Source organism: Egretta garzetta, unplaced genomic scaffold, assembly GCF_000687185.1.
Source record: "Egretta garzetta isolate BGI_Z169 unplaced genomic scaffold, ASM68718v1 scaffold79, whole genome shotgun sequence".
NCBI lineage: Eukaryota > Metazoa > Chordata > Aves > Pelecaniformes > Ardeidae > Egretta > Egretta garzetta.
The window spans coordinates 4,054,070-4,069,743 of record NW_009260791.1 but is presented as its reverse complement, the minus strand read 5'-3'; the positions used below and the strand labels follow the sequence as shown (position 1 = coordinate 4,069,743).

General features: G+C 37.5%; 1 protein-coding gene across 6 annotated transcripts in view; it reads left to right on the top strand.

Annotated features, from left to right (window-relative positions):
• The first annotated feature begins 3,699 nt into the window (after positions 1–3,699).
• The window catches only part of MIA2 (MIA SH3 domain ER export factor 2), a 41,358-nt gene continuing 29,383 nt past the window's right edge, over positions 3,700–15,674 (top strand). Inside the window, exons 1-6 of one of the 6 annotated variants that reach the window (XM_035901973.1) lie at positions 3,700–5,683; positions 7,114–7,247; positions 8,539–8,625; positions 8,959–10,114; positions 13,893–14,111; positions 14,231–14,331. In XM_035901973.1, coding sequence (XP_035757866.1) covers positions 5,569–5,683; positions 7,114–7,247; positions 8,539–8,625; positions 8,959–10,114; positions 13,893–14,111; positions 14,231–14,331 — 1,812 coding nt within the window. In that variant the 5' untranslated portion in view covers positions 3,700–5,568. Of the gene's footprint in view, positions 5,684–6,846; positions 7,248–8,538; positions 8,626–8,958; positions 11,204–11,283; positions 12,993–13,892; positions 14,112–14,230; positions 14,332–15,674 lie in introns of those variants that run through there. The other 5 variants (XM_035901972.1, XM_035901971.1, XM_035901970.1 and 2 more) reach the window with 5 other exon arrangements.

The following is a 15,674-nucleotide window of genomic DNA, read 5'->3' as shown; positions in this document are numbered from 1 at the left end:
ATTAGCCTTTCTAAATTTAAAGCATGAGTCATAATTGCAGGTGACTACCTTAGAAGCTCTGTATCCACAATTGTTCTTATAAGCTTTAATTAATGCCTGTTACCTGAATATGAAATGGTGTTATAAGCTGTGTTGTCTTGGCAGGCAGAGAATTCTCACATGCCAAATTGCAGACCGGGAAGTCCTAGAAGGATTTTGGAAAGGAAATTACATGTAAGCTTATTTTAGTGTACAAAAATGCCATTTATACCCCATTTTCTGGAACACAGAGCAGACTTTCACAAAGTTCTAGTTTGGGAGAGCATCAGTTTTTGGATTTTTTTTGTCTGAACTCAAGGGTAGTGACAGACTTCTGTGTTCTAAGTGCTGAACTTCCTGGCTTAAAGGAATGGATCTAGCGAGGGTTGGAGTGTTCTTTCAGCACAGACACAGTGGGAAAGCTTCGCCCTTCTCCACAAGTTCAATGCTTCGTTCTGATCCGTCAGTATATTTACTACGTCAACATCCTATCTGCCTCTGCTTCTCTACAACTGAGAATCGTTTCTAGTTCTCATCAGTAGTCTCCAACCATATTTCCTTCCCTCCAGAGGAATGTAGTGGTTTGACATGCCGCCTTTTTTGAAGGACAAGCAAAAGATGAAACGCCTTATTGAAAATGTTAAACACAGCAGTTTACCACAAGGAACTTTTATACTGAGTAGTTGACTAAACATTACTGGTTTTCATGTTTCAACTAACTTCACATTTCAAATTACCTTTGGAAGCCATTTTCATTTTGTCATCTTTTTTTTCCTAATGTTGAGTATTTTTAAGGTTTCTTACTTTGAGCTTAACGGAGTGATTCAGTCAAATTACCTTTGGAAGCCATTTTCATTTTGTCACATCTTTTTTTTCCTAACGTTGAGTATTTTTAAGGTTTCTTATTTTGAGCTTAACGGAGTGATTCAGCGCTGTAGTGTATTTACCATACAGATTTTAATGGCCGATACTGTAGTCATTCAAAGCTAGAGAAGTAAGTTGCTAGTCAGAAGCCAGTGTTTCAGAGGAGCATCTTAACAGGGTTTATAATAAAAAAAAAAAAAGTGGTGGGTCCTGTTAACTGAACTAGGGATTGGACTGATTACATTGTGTTAGGCTGCGACGTGTATTTTTGACGAGGTGAAAATACAGGAGTTTTGTTGCTGAGTACAAAGCTGGTGATGTATTTGATAGTTTAATGTTTCTTAGAAGCAACTTACTGCCGTGGTTAAGCTGTGCTCTTAATTCATAGGTAGCCTTGCTAAATCTAAGCAGCTCAATGCAACATAAACATCTGTGTGATAACTTTGTAAGAATGAAGTTTTCTAAAAGCTAGGTATTCCAACTCTTCCGCTACAGAAATAGCATAAGATAACAGGATACTATTAGCATAATATTACATAAAGACCTGTGTCTTTATAAAGCAGTAGTATTTTTAGTAATTGTTACGTTTGCCCTCAAGGTCCCATCCTCTTACCCTGAAACAATTTCAGAGCTGTGGATAGGGCTGAGACCATGGCTGCAATTTCCTTCCTCTGCTCCCAGTCTACTGTTTCAAATAGCTGCAATTTCAAGACTGAATTTGATGCAACTCTGGGGTTTCTGAGAATTAAGTGCAGATAGCACTAGGGGTAGGAAATGATAAAAATATTTTCTTATTTTCCGTCCTCATAATGGTGAGTAGAGATCAAAGGAAAAATGCCTTGTTCTCTTTTTGCTCAAGTCATGTGGAAAAAGGAACAATAGAGAAGAGGAAAAACCAAGAATGAAGCAGAGATGCTTTATGTGAGTGGGCAACATGCCATGTATGCTCTATGCCTGTCTTGCGGAGTGCTTCCATCAGATGGTCCCTTCTAGCTTTAAATGTAACTTTAGAAGGCGGTTGTTTTTTGGGTTTTGGCAGGGGGGAGGTTGGTGTTAGAGCTTTTATACTTCCCAACCCCACCCCACCCCCCCATGTAAGTTTTATAGCAAACCTGTGTTTTACCACAAACCTTCAGGCAGTTATTATGTGCCAGTGTTCTATTATATGGCAAAATGTGAGGCATTCAAAGCTTGGAAATGTATTATCAAAATTCAAGGTAATATAAGTCACAAGTTCCATGATTTTCTAGAAACACACTGTTAGTTGTCATGCTTGTAACCGTTTTTGTAATAGGGAACCAGTAATGGCTTTTTCTTGCTATTTGTTATCCTGGCTGAAAAAGTTGGTTTAAATCTGGATGATGAATGACTGTGACCTGTTTAGATTTGTCTAACTGGAAGAGTGAATTGGTGTTCCTTTTCTCCCTTTGACTTACTAATTTTTAAAAGATAACTTGTTTAAAAAAAAAAAAAAATCTTTTTGGCATGATATTTGAATCAATGTAAAAGTTGGTCTGTATCTTCATGTAAATGTCCCAAGTCAAGAGAACTATGTTTTTCAAGTGCTTTTGCCATGGACTATATTCTTCCATGTATTAGTGCATATTCTAGGCAGTGAAACACTACATTCTATATGGGGCCTTTTGGTGCTATCATAAGAATATAACCAAAGCTGTGTATACTGTCATTACAAAATAGATGTTGACTTTAATGTACTTAGGAGAACTTTTACCAACTTACGATTTGCTTTGGGATCTTTATGGTTAATGCAGATTCTGAATAGTCTAGGAAATGCAACATTTCTTTTACTTACACAAAGCCATGTCTTAAAAGAGCTATCCAGTGTGCCATACTACTCGGTTTATTTAAGTTACACCATTAATTCTGAGTTGATCCTTCCGTGAGTTTCAATGCATCATAAGGGATCTCTGCATTTCTAGCTTGGTAGTTAAAGTTACGAAACTGTCATCACAAATAAGTTAATAGTTTCATCTGAATGAAAGCTGTTGAAAATAGATCTTTTTCATTAGCATCGTTTGTCTTCACATGTGTAACAGTACTCATATTTGTTGCTTCAGTTCTGCAGAACAGAAATTAACTGAAGCCTCTCTTTATCTGCTATAAAGCTTCCAAGTTTGTCCTTTGGAAGCCAGCTATGATAAACTCAATGAATCTTTATCTTTGACTTTAGTTCAAAGGTGATTAGAAGTTATGCTTGTATAACATCTGCAAGTATAGTATTTATACCCAGAAGAAAAGAATATTTTATATAAATATGATCTATTACTGAAGTTACTAGAGGAACAAAGATCAGAGCAGTGCTCATCAGACTTTCAACAGCTTCAAACCTAGAAGAATGATTGTTGAGACTAAGCTACACAATGAGCAGTGCCCAGAATAACTTAAAAATTGCAGATGCAGATTAAACTGAGTAGCTAAGATGAGCTGCAACATTTTATCTCCATATAAAGACTTGAGAATTAGTTTGGGTATCCATATGAAACAGAAGTCAGAGCCGTTTTCAGAGCTATTTTGACAAATACAAGTAATAATGAACAGATCTCAAGGTGTGGGTCTGATAGTTTGTTCTCCCACACAAAGTTGCTGAAGTAGGTAATTTTAAGTGTCAGAATACCTGGCTTTTCCATTTTTAGGTGAATCAGTTCCATGCTAGCAGGCTCAAAAACGGACTGTTAATCTTTCTAGGCCCATTATTGTGTTTTGTCCCATGGCTGGTGGGCAACATCATGAGAGACTCTTCTGACCAGTTGTTAATCTTGGTGGGATAAAAACGTCCTTTTTTTGATACTGTACAACACTTAGTATATATAGAGAGCCCCCAATATAAATTTCTTGTATATTCCTTCTCACCAATCTGTCCTAATCTGTAGAGATTTGGGAATGAAAAAAAAAACCCACCCATCCTACTTTTTTGCTCACCATGTTCCTTTGCATTTGTCATGTTTTAGCCACTTGGTATTCCATTTCTTCCCTTTCACCTCCTACAGATAAACCTAGAGGACCCCAGGGAAGGTCCCAGATCATTGACCCTCTAAGCAACACAAGACCCAGGGAAGTGAAGGGGAGAGAATGTTGATGCTGGGCATGGGGCTGCACCAAAGCTAGTCAGGAGTGAGGAGTCGGGGGCGCTGGTCTACAGCATGTTTTCCCTGGCATAGAAGACAGCTATCTGGGTGGATTACCGAACAGCAGGGGCAGCTGGTGTACTAGGTCATAGGATAGGGCTGTCTGACTACCAGGTCATGTGGTGAAGGAAGGGGCCAAAGTGTTAGATTGCAACTGGAGGACATGTCATCTACTGCGTGGGGAGTTTTTTGTTTACAGGACATTGCTGGTTAATGTGACCCTGGCTCACTTGGTGCCCGCTCTCCCAGCTTCCAGTAGATGGTCTGTTTGCTGCCTCAGTAGACTGGGCCAAGCACCAGTGTCTGGCAGGTTTGAGTTGTGGAGCAGGAGGGAGGGGGAACTATGCTGCAAGTAGGATACAGCTTAGGATCACGGAAAGAGAAAGCAGAGCAAATTCTGTGTGAGTCATGCTCAGGACTGAAGGAGGGGCAGGCCTCCTAGGAAGCATATGACTGCCGATGTTATCAGGTTGGAAGGAATGTGCAGATTCTTGGGCGTGCTATCAAGAAGGGAGAGAGAAGAGGCTACCTCATACAGGAGGGTGGGAAAGGAAAGGTGAAGCCCCTTCTGTGGGTAAAGGAGACACACTGTGCTTTGGTCACCGAGGAAGAGCAGGGCAATGACGTGAAGCCTTTGAAGCAAAGCTTAACTTGTAACGCAAGCCTCCCTGCATAATCACTACTTTAGTATTTGAGAAAACATTATTTCTAACTCCATATTGGATAATAGGTTGCTAAGAGGATATTCCTTAAAAAGCAGGACATATCATCTGCTTGGCTTTGGTATATTGCTCTGTGATATATGATGTAGAGATAGCATATGGATTTTCTAGTTGTCTTAAGAGCCTGAAAACTGACAAGCACCTTTAAAAGACTTTGGAGTCGAGTAAGTAATGCTAAAGGATTGTACTTAGTATCAAGGGCATGAGAAAACTCAAAAAAAGCACGTGGAAAAAATTTTTTGAGTTCCCAATGACCACCTATAAATAATCTAAAATATACCAGTACACAAAAAATATAGGTTATTAAACAAAAAAAGCTAGAAAATTGTCAGTAGCTATATTAGCAATCATGCAAATCGATATAAGCATAAAATTGATAGTCCTTCTTAAAATCAGATGGAATATGTATATTAAAAATGCATTCATAATCCAGAAAAAATCCTAATACAACTCTTGTTGACTTTCCCCTAACACAGTGTTCCACAAACTCAGCACAAAAGAACCTAAAGGCTAAATAGGTAAATAGAAGCTAAATTTTGATGTGACCAGAACTAGTTTCTTTGTATTCAAAACATCAGTTTAGCTATCAGAACATAGTTAATTATTAAACATGTGTGTGTAATCAGGACACCTGACTTTGCAGATTGTTAGTAGGCTAGCATAGTGTACTTCTGTTTACGCAGATGAGGGAAGAAAAACGGGATTATAAGTTTGTTTGCAATGTTTTGTTAGGCTAAGAAAAATAATGCAGAATATTCTTGCTAACCGCACGTGTATGCAGTTTCCACAGTTCCAGTGCATTCTAGATTTAAACTAAAATGTTAAGGATCTTGGATCAAAGAATTTTGCTGTTAGGAATTTCATTTTTAACAAGCCTGCAGAGTACAAAGGTACTTTCAGAATGGAAGAAGTGTGGTGATCGGGAATGTGAGAGTAAGTAAAAAAGTTTTGGTTTTTTTGTTTTCTAAAAGGAGTCTATGGCATATGTGCAAATGTTACAAACTTTTCAAGCAAAAAGAAAAAAAAAATTGCTGGGTTGCGTTGTGTAAGTATATAAAGACCAAAGATCATTAAAAATACTCTTGAATAGCTAGTTTTTCCTAGGTTTCCTCAAAACGGGCAGGATAAAGCAGCTTTACATTATTTTTACTCGTTCTTTATGGGTACAAAAGAAATTTAAAAAAAACAAAAATGGTAGGTTATAAACTGGGAAAGACTGTACGTCTTGTGTTTATAGTACATTCACAGCCCATTCTGCATAACACTCTTTTTTTCTACTGTAAGCAAATTATTTGGTTTGGCTTTTTTGTAATCCTTCTTACAAAAGACACTGTTAAGACATCCTCTTTGCTTATTTTCTCTTCTTTAACATGAAGTAAGAGTAGTAACTAGTTATGGAGTTCCTGGGGAGTAAATAGCTCTGCAGGAGGCAGAGCCACTGAATCACAAGTGGGGAGCAATAAATAATGCCCCATTTATTATTCATTGATTACCTTTGTGAAACTTGTCATAATCATATGTAGTTGAAGCTTTTTCTAAGCTGTCCCCATGGGTTTGGCAGCCTTAATTTTTGCACTTTCAATGCAGATAGCTTGTCCTGAAGTGGAAGAGACCTTAGATTTCTTCTGCCGATAGATCTTTGTTTTCCTGCGGAGCCATACTGCCTTCAGTGGGTTCTGGATGCTCAGAGATGTCTTTGTGGAACAGCATGCGGAATGGGCTCCAAACTGACCAGAGCACATCAGTAGTGGTTTCTGTGGGGAGGCAGGGGTGAAGACAGAGAGAATTTTAAGTCATTCAAACTGAATTGGAAGCTTTCTTTTTGACAATGTGTTTAAGGTTTATATTGCTTAAACCTACCTATTTTCTTCTGTTTGTTCTACCTATTATCAAAAGATAAATGTATTCAAAATAGAGGGCAAAATCCCTGAAATAATTACTGGATTTAACTCAAAAAATATACCAATTATAAATATAAATTATAAATATGCCTGGGAAATATTTTTTTAGCTGTTTAGATTTGGCTTTAGTAGTTGAGCTTGCCAATTCTCCATGTGCACTTCAGCATTCAAAGCTTGGCTGAATAAGGACTGGAAAATGCCCATATAGGACAAGAGCTTTTTTCCTTGATGTCTGTAGTAAATAGGAAAAAAAAAAACCCAAAACAGGACAGGGCTGCTTTTTGCAACAGTTGCTTTTCACTTGATGATACAAATGGATTAGTCTGATAACAAAGCATATATTGATGTATTAACAAATATCTTAATGCATTGATTTATATCAACTTCTTCAGTAACCTATCTGACTTCAGACACAACGGCTGCAGTACTTACTTGTTTCTTTCTTTCTACGTACTATTCCAGCGGCAATGAGCAGAGTTCAAGCCACTGCAGACTACACAGGGCCTGATTGCCGGTATCTTAACTTCAAAACAGGGGAAGAGATAATGGTATACTCCAAACTTTCAAGGAAAAATGAAAACTTGTGGACAGGAAGTGTAAGTACTCCAGTGTGAAAGACTTTCCCCATGAATGATTTAGATAGTGTAATAATAGCGCAACAACTGCAGTCTGCTTGCTTCTAGGGATCTTCCACCTCTTTTGTAATATTAATCAGCCAAGGATCAATACAGTATTTGGGAGATGGGTCATTGTTATTATCTTTATATAGAAAGGGAAAATCAAATCTTGGCAAAGATCACTCAAGGAGAAACAAAGTCAAGATCAGAATCCAAGTTCTCCATCTCCTTTGTCTAATCATTCGGCTATCATGATTTCATCTGGTTCCCTTAAAAACATTCAGCTCTACCAGGTCAGGTACCTACCTACAGGTCTGTGGGTAAGAAGGTTTTACAGTTGCTTAATCAGGGATCCGGTATTGGGACCTGACTTCACAGTTCAGTGCTCAAGGAAAGTTCTCAGAGAGGTTACCACATGTGTTTAATGATTTGAAACAACTGACAATGTAGTTAGAACAGCCGTGGAGCTATGTTGTATCCAAGAAGGAATAGATGCATTGATCCAAATCCAACTGCTAGCAAAACTGTTTAAGTGCTTCAAAACCAGAAGGTATTGGTAAACTTTTTTTTTAAATGATGTCACATTTATTGCTTAACAGAGAAATTCTATCTTCCTTTTTTTTTTTCATCTGAGAGTATCTTTGCAGGTACCTTACTCTTCCTTGCTTTCTAAGACATATTCCTCCATTAAAGACTATGAGCAACGGTTTGATGTAAAGCTAGTGGTTGGTTTTTAGGTCAGACTGACCCTTACTTCATTCTTTTGGGCATTACCATCGACTTATTTCCCATAGTGTTGCCATCTTCATTGCCATTTTCTCTTCAGCTGCAGCTGGCCTCATATCTGAATTTCACATCCTACTTTTCTTGCAACTTATGGGTCATATGTTACTAAGGCACAATTTTTCTCCCACCTAAGTCAATGGGAAATTTGCAGCCAATTTTAGTAGGAGCTGGCTGAGACCACCTGTGCACACAACACTGTCTTCTTTTGAAGCAGTGTTAAGGCTACTGGTTTGGTTCTGCACAAACACAGGTTCATGAAAATAATACAGAAAATAACAGTATGAAGCAACATAATTGCCCTTGCTTTCTGAAATGTCAAATGTGTGAAGGAAAAAAAACCTCAATCTCTTGGCCAAACAAAGGGTAAGGGGCAGTCCTATAAACTTATTCTTTGTTTATTCATACTTTTCTAGCATATATGCAAGCACCTAACATACTTATCACTGAAGTTTAAATGCTGTCATTCCATTTATATTTTTTACAGAAAGGAAAGGATTTTGGATATTTCCCAAAAGATGCTGTGAAGGTTGAAGAAGTTTTTATTGCAGAAGAAGTTGAAGTGCTCACTAAGGTAAACCAACATCACCAGATTTTCCAATGTAGATCACAGCAATTTAAAATCTAATACCTAGTTAGGAATTCAAGTGTCAATGCATATTTTATTCAGATAATTAAAAACATGTTTTTTTATTATTGCTCCATTTGCATGTTTATTGTCCTCTAAAATAATTTTTATCTAATAAATTATATAGAACCATTAGGAATAGTATAGTTACAGCCCTTTGTGTAAAGTTATACACATGTGTAACTACACAGAAAGAGAATAAAGACATATTGGTGTGCTACACAGTGCTGTAGAAAATTACACATGAAAACATTTCAGAAGTTATTATTGTTCTTTCAGGAAACTGATTTCCTTTGTCTTCATGGAGACAAGTACGCTTTTGAAAATGAAGATAGCGCATTACATGATCACAACAAAGAAAGTAAATATTCATCATCTGATGCAGAATCAAAGCTGCACGAAAATGAAGTCTTAAAACATTCAAGAGACTCCATGCAAGAAGAAGAAAGAGTTGTCTCGGTTTCTGAAAATGATTCCAAGGAATCTCACGCTCAGGAGGAGTCAGCAAGCAAAAAGTCGGTTAGAAAAAATGAGAACAGAAAAGGTCATACTGAAGAGCCACAACTTCAAACCAGTCTCCCACTAGAACCCATCCCAACTCAGTCTAGTTGGATTGCAGGATGGTTCACCACAGAAAGTAACAATGATGAAGAGCCCTTAAAAGCCATTACTGAATCTTCAGAAGAAAATACATACAGAGGCAGAAAAATAGTGGTAACTGCTGAAAATGACTTACAGGAGCCAAATGATAAGGAGGAACAAGAACCCCCAGCATCTGTTTGGTTTCAAGGTGGACTGACAGACTTTCTGTATTTTGGTGAAGAGAATGCGGATGTTGGTTTGGCATCAGAAGAAAATGATCCACAAATAATCCATGATGTTTCTGTTGTGCCTGGACATTCCAATAATGAACATGAAACAGCAGTCACAGAGTTACTGACAGAAGAAGAAAAGAGTGAAAGCCAAGAATCCAAATCAAATTGGTTTAATTTGGGTTTAAGTAATGTTCTTAATTTCGGCCATGTTGACAAAGATACAATTGCTATAGAAGACCAGCAAAGCAGAGAAACAGAGGATGAAACAAGTAAGGATGAAGAAGTACAGACTTCAGACCAGGAAGAATTGCACATGGACAAAGAATCAAAGGAGACGGTTAAAGCAGTGACAGATGAAGAGAATTATGCACAAGGAATAATATATTCAAACAGTAACATGCCAAATCCTGGGGAGATACCAGCAAGTGTGCACACTCTTAATTACACCAGAAGCACCTCAAAAAGCTCAGAATCATCTTTTGATATACTAACAGGTGACAAAGAGAAGCCAATTGAACCTTACAGTTCAGAACAAGACTTAGTATCAGAAAGCCAACTGCTGAAAAACACTGAAGCTAAAAAGAGAAATCATGAGTCAGAAAGCAAACACGGTCAGTCAGGTTGGTATACAAATATCTATAATAGCTTTATTAATTATAATATAGACACATATGATAATCAACAGGGACATGAATCAATTGCATCAGATCAGATTTCTTGTTCTCCTAGCCCACCTCAGAATTGTGATCCCTCAGACACAAAAAATATAGAAGAAAAGCCTGACATAGCTGAGGAACAGAGCCATTTCTTCTCTTTTAGTCATTTTGCAGACATACTGAAGTTTCAGAGTTCAACAGCCACAGAAGAGCAAGTGCAGAGTTTGCAAGATGATGTGTTTTTTAGTGAAGAAACCTCTCAAACTGAAAATGATGATGAAATATCACAAGGAAATAATAACAGAGCAATGAAAGTAGAAGTAAACCAGAGAGTTAGTGAGGAGCTGTCTGAAAAATATGAGGGTGCAATCCAAGACAGCAATCTGTTTTCCTCATTAGCTGTGCAAAATAATGAACATAGTAATGAAAAAGCAAAACATGTTGTCAAATTAATTAGCAGCAGTGATGCTTCACAAATTTTACCTGTTGAAACACTAGCACAACCTGAAGTGTCTCAAAGACAGTATGTACCCTTGTTTAGTTATTCCAGTGCCGAAGAACATGTTTCTAGGAGTAGTGAAAGTCAGGAAAACACCAATATAAAAGGTGATTATAGTGACCCCCTCTCCAAAGATTCTCCACATTTACTACCAGGAACTGCAGAGAATCATCTGGGCATCAAGAAGACCCCATGTGACAGTGAGCTGAGTCTTACTCTGGAAACATCTGAGAAAGGCAAACCAGCCAAATGCTGTGATACAAAACAAAAATCAGCATCGAAAAGCCAGTTCAAAATGGATGGTGATGTAAAAGAGAAAATTCACGAACCAGAGAATAAAAACAACCCACTGCATTTTTATGAAAACATCATCAGAGATTTCAGATGGGATATTTTTAATGATGAACAGGATCAGAAATCTGAGGAGTCACAAGAACTGACTCCAGACCAACCTTCCTCTCCTCACCCTTCATCTAGTGGCTTCAGTTTAACAGGTACCAAAGCTTCTGAAGAAATGGGCCACTTGGAAAACATATGGAGTTTCAGAATGGAAGGTAAAAACTGCTTGCTGAGAATAGAAGAGCTAAGTTTCCATAATGAAAAAAGGTCTTGGTAATAAGCCTTGATAAAATACTATGGGGAAAAGAAACTGAAGGCACCTCAAATCAGAAGGTTAAACCTAGCGGATCAGATAACAGTAATGCAGATACTTCCAGAAAGAATGATCTTTCTCTTCAGCTGGCAGTGCAAAATGACAAACAGGGAAAAAAACCCCAACAACATCTACCAGATTAGTAAAAGATAGGACAAGACTTGATGCTCTTGCTGATAGTCTGTCAGGAGGGAAGCTACAAACTGAACAAATTCCTGTGAATGTGCAACATCATCAGAAAGGTGAAGCAGAAATAACATGGGAAGATTCATGTTCTCACCATGAGCTTCTGGTACCAGAGAATGGGTCAGAAGACAGTCTTAATCCAGATCTTAGAAAGAAATATAAAAATCACATGTGATATAGTAAAAGAAAGGATTATTCTGGATCATCAGATTTAGGCCCATCAATTCAAGCCGTTATGACAGTGAAAGATAAAAAACCAGAAAATTAATCTGAGTTTTGGGAGGCATCATCAAACACTACTTCAAAAGCCACAGTAATACCAAAGTCTTCAGTAGAATCCAAGTCCAAAAAAAATTTATAAAGAAAATCTATTGACAATAAAAGCAACAGAGCAGTCACGTGGCATTAGTCTGACTGAATGTGAACTTTTACCCTAGAAGCCCTCTAAAATAGAAGACAATTTTAAAGAAAAAAAACAAAACCATTACAGTTAGTGTCTCCTAAAACCCTCAAACTAGAATGCCAGGCTGCTATTAAAAAAAAACAGATTCAGTAAATCCCAGTAACCTGGGATTGCTCAGAAACCTGGATGATAAAGTATCTGTTGAAAAAGAAGATAACTGAAAGGATGGATAATACTAAAAAATTAATTGCTGCTACTAAAACAAGATAGGACAGGGCAAGAAAAAAAGAAAGAATCTGAAAATGAGAAAGAGTCAAAGTCCAGAAATATAAATAATAAAAATTATATTCTAACAGAAAGGGTTCCAGGTACTGCTTTTACCAGGCCATTGGGGTTCTTTGCAAATATATTTAGTAAAACTAACAATAAAGCCTGTAGAAAAAAGTCTGAGGATACATGTTTTGTAAAAAAAACAAACAACAAAACACAAGAAATGAAAATAGAGATGACACTAGGACCAGCAGAATTAAATACTACACAGAGGAATGAGATGGAGTTAAGAGAAAAGGAATCTGAACAAGAAGAAGATACTACTAAATCTGTAGAAGGTGCAGAAAATGATAAAATAGATTTAGAAATCATCCAAGATAAATTTGAGGAAGGACAGCTTGGCATTTTGGAAAAAATACTGCTGCAGAATCCAGTGAAAACAAGGAAACTGACAAAATCATCCTAGGGCAGACAGAGCTCATGGCCCAAAACCCAAGCAAAAACTAAATATTGTATGATATACACTCACTGATTACATTCCAATAATCTTATTTGAAGTTAAAACAAGATGTTAAGGAACCCTTAGAGCACCTCTGTGAGGAAACAAACTGATGCAGCTGAACCAGCAGTTTGAAAAGATTCATCACGAAATCACAGCTTACAAGCAAAGACAAGGTTATGCAGAGGAAACAAGTGATTGTGTCTGCACAAAAGGGGCACAATTTGGACACTGGGCAGGAAAAATGTATGGAAAAAAGGAATGTTCTTCTAGAGCTGCCAGAGCTTTTGTCTGCTGTAACAATTAAGTGTGCACCCCAAACTGCAGCTAAAGGTACTGGACTAATGCTTCACTAACAGTGATTTAGCAAGAACAAAATATGCTTTGTTTGAGGAAAAAAATACAACACAGCATTGTCTCCTTCTGGTGATTTAAAATCAAGGGGTAGCAAGCCTAACCCATTGTAGTTAAGGACTGATTTATGATATTTTGAGGATCTGATAATACAGACTGAATGGTAACAGTTTAAGAGCCAGTTACTCTTCCCGATTTTGGACTATCGGGCTATTTGTGCCAGGCATCTTTGGCCACTAGTGGCTTGAAGCATAGAATTAAAAGTTAATCAATTTGTAAATGGTATATTTTCTTCTACACAGGTAAGCAAGGTGTGGGGGGTTTTGAAAGCAGTGTTTTATTTGCATCAGAAAACTTACTCTGAGTCACTGAAACTGAGGCAGCTAGGTGCCTTCAGTCATACTTTGGCATGAATGTGCCTGTGGTTTCTTGCATTTCACAGTGAAGTTTGTTGTCTTGTGGGAAGTTGTTAATCTTTAATCCTACATGGCATTTTTAATTGTTCTTTTTGTAAAGCTTTTCCCACTTGTTTTTGGATATAAGAAAGAGACCTACTAATCCTGAACAGGGAATCTATAGGCTAACTATCAAGACCAAGCATATTTTTTTTCTGAACATTGATTTTAACAACTTTGCTACATCACCAGTTTTGCTTAAAGCTCTACCCTCCAAACTCTGAGACCATTATTTGAACCAGTGTTTCTTAAATCATAAATCTGTAGCACATTTTTACTCTGATGTAGCACTCTAGTGTTTGGCTTTAAGTTGAGGAAAATAAAATAAAAATCACCTCAAAATCTCATCTTATAAAAGTGTGTGTGTGTGTGTAAGTTTAATCCTCTGAAAATAAGCATGATTTTCCTTCACAATTATTTGCAGGACTAGGCAGTAGAAGAAAGCTACTAGAAGAAACACCAGAGAAGGAACACGAAATGGATGCAGCTGTAGTCAGTGAACGTGACAGTGAACAACATTCAAAAGCAATAGCAATTCCTTCAGTAAATTCTGAAGAAAACAGGGACAGTTCAGTAGTTGACTCTCCATTTGATGTCAAAAAGCCTTTCTCAGATGCCATCCAGAACTACGTGCCAAGTAATGGTAAGTGTTAAGTTTCTTAATTTTAAGGAAAATAAATCTACAATCTTAAAAAAAAACTAGTTGGAATTGTATTAACAATTGTAATGCAAAACCTTTTTTTTCTCTTATGAACAAACCAGAAGGAGGCTGGATGTATCAGATACTTCTGTGCCTGAATGCTCTTGAGATCGGGGAATCGATAAAATCTGTATTTTCAGCAGTGATGAGAATTATCAAAAAGGTAAGAATTTTTTTTGTGATATATGGTTGACATTAGTGCAAAATTAAGCCAGTAACTGATTATGTTCTGCAATGAAGCTCCTAAAAAAAGAAAGAAAAAAAGATCCTTTTAAATAAACCCTCTGCAGTCCCCTTGCTTCTGGGGTTATCTGATGCTAAATGAGAGAGAGATGGAACAAGAAAATGTCAGGTTAGCTGCTGTTCATCTGTCTCTGTTGTTGGCACTGCAGAAGGTGATGAACTTAGCGGGTTTTTTTTTTTTACAGAACAGCCAGGAAACACCTCAGTGGTCAAAATATCAGCATTTGCGGGTTGTTTTGTTTGTTCTCAAATGAAACTCATAGCTCCCTCTAGTTCCCATGACAGCACTGATTAAATTTGCTTGGACTTAGAAAGTTTGGGTTAGGATGAGTAAAATAATCAGAATACTTCCATTGTTTCTAAAAAGTAATTTCAAAGCCTTGATTCCCAAATATTCCCATAGTTCATAACTGCATAAAAAATACTTTTCTAAGCAAATATATAAAATACAAAATGGGATTACGATTGCTATGGGGATGTCTTAACTATCAAAACGTAAGGACAGAGTGAAGGTTGGCCTTACTGGACATAACTGCAGAAGAAAATGCTGCCAGAGGAATGTGAGAAAAGGTAGATGGTGTTGCACTGTCCCCTCTATGCAGAAAAGTAATTATAAGGTAAACCTGATAAAATATTATGGTAAACTTCGTTAATTTTGGTGCTTTGAGTAGATTGGGTAACTGGAGGTTAAGAACCACATAAATTTGTTCCTGATTTCCAGTGTACCTACACAGATTCTGGCTAAATTGCAGCCTAGAAGAAAACTGAAAGGCTTTGGGGTTTGGTTTTTTTTTGTTTTTCTTTTTCTCATGAAGCGGATTGGCTTGCTCATTAACAGTTCACTATTATGGCCAAGCTCCTTCTTGTATTGCTTGAGACAGCTAAAAAAGCCACTTCCACCTTCTACCTATCACAGTCTCTTAGGTGGTACCAGTTCCACAGGCAAGGATAGTAAAAACTGAGTCAACATACGTTAAAAAAAAAAAAAAAAGTTTAGTTACATACGTGTAAAAAATTTTTTTAAAACGATACAAAAATAGAATTAGTCCTAGCAAGTAAGACAAAAATCCCTTGCCCTGTGGCACTGCAGCTACCGTTTCTCACACCTCCCATTTATGTATCAGCAGCCCCAGTACGCTCAATTTTTGTCAAAAAACCCCCCCAGCGAACCAACCTTAGCTGAAGAAATCTAACGCAAATGACGCTGGCCTCCTCCCGAGCCCTGGGGCCGGGGCACGCACGCAACCCCCTTGCGCAAGCGGC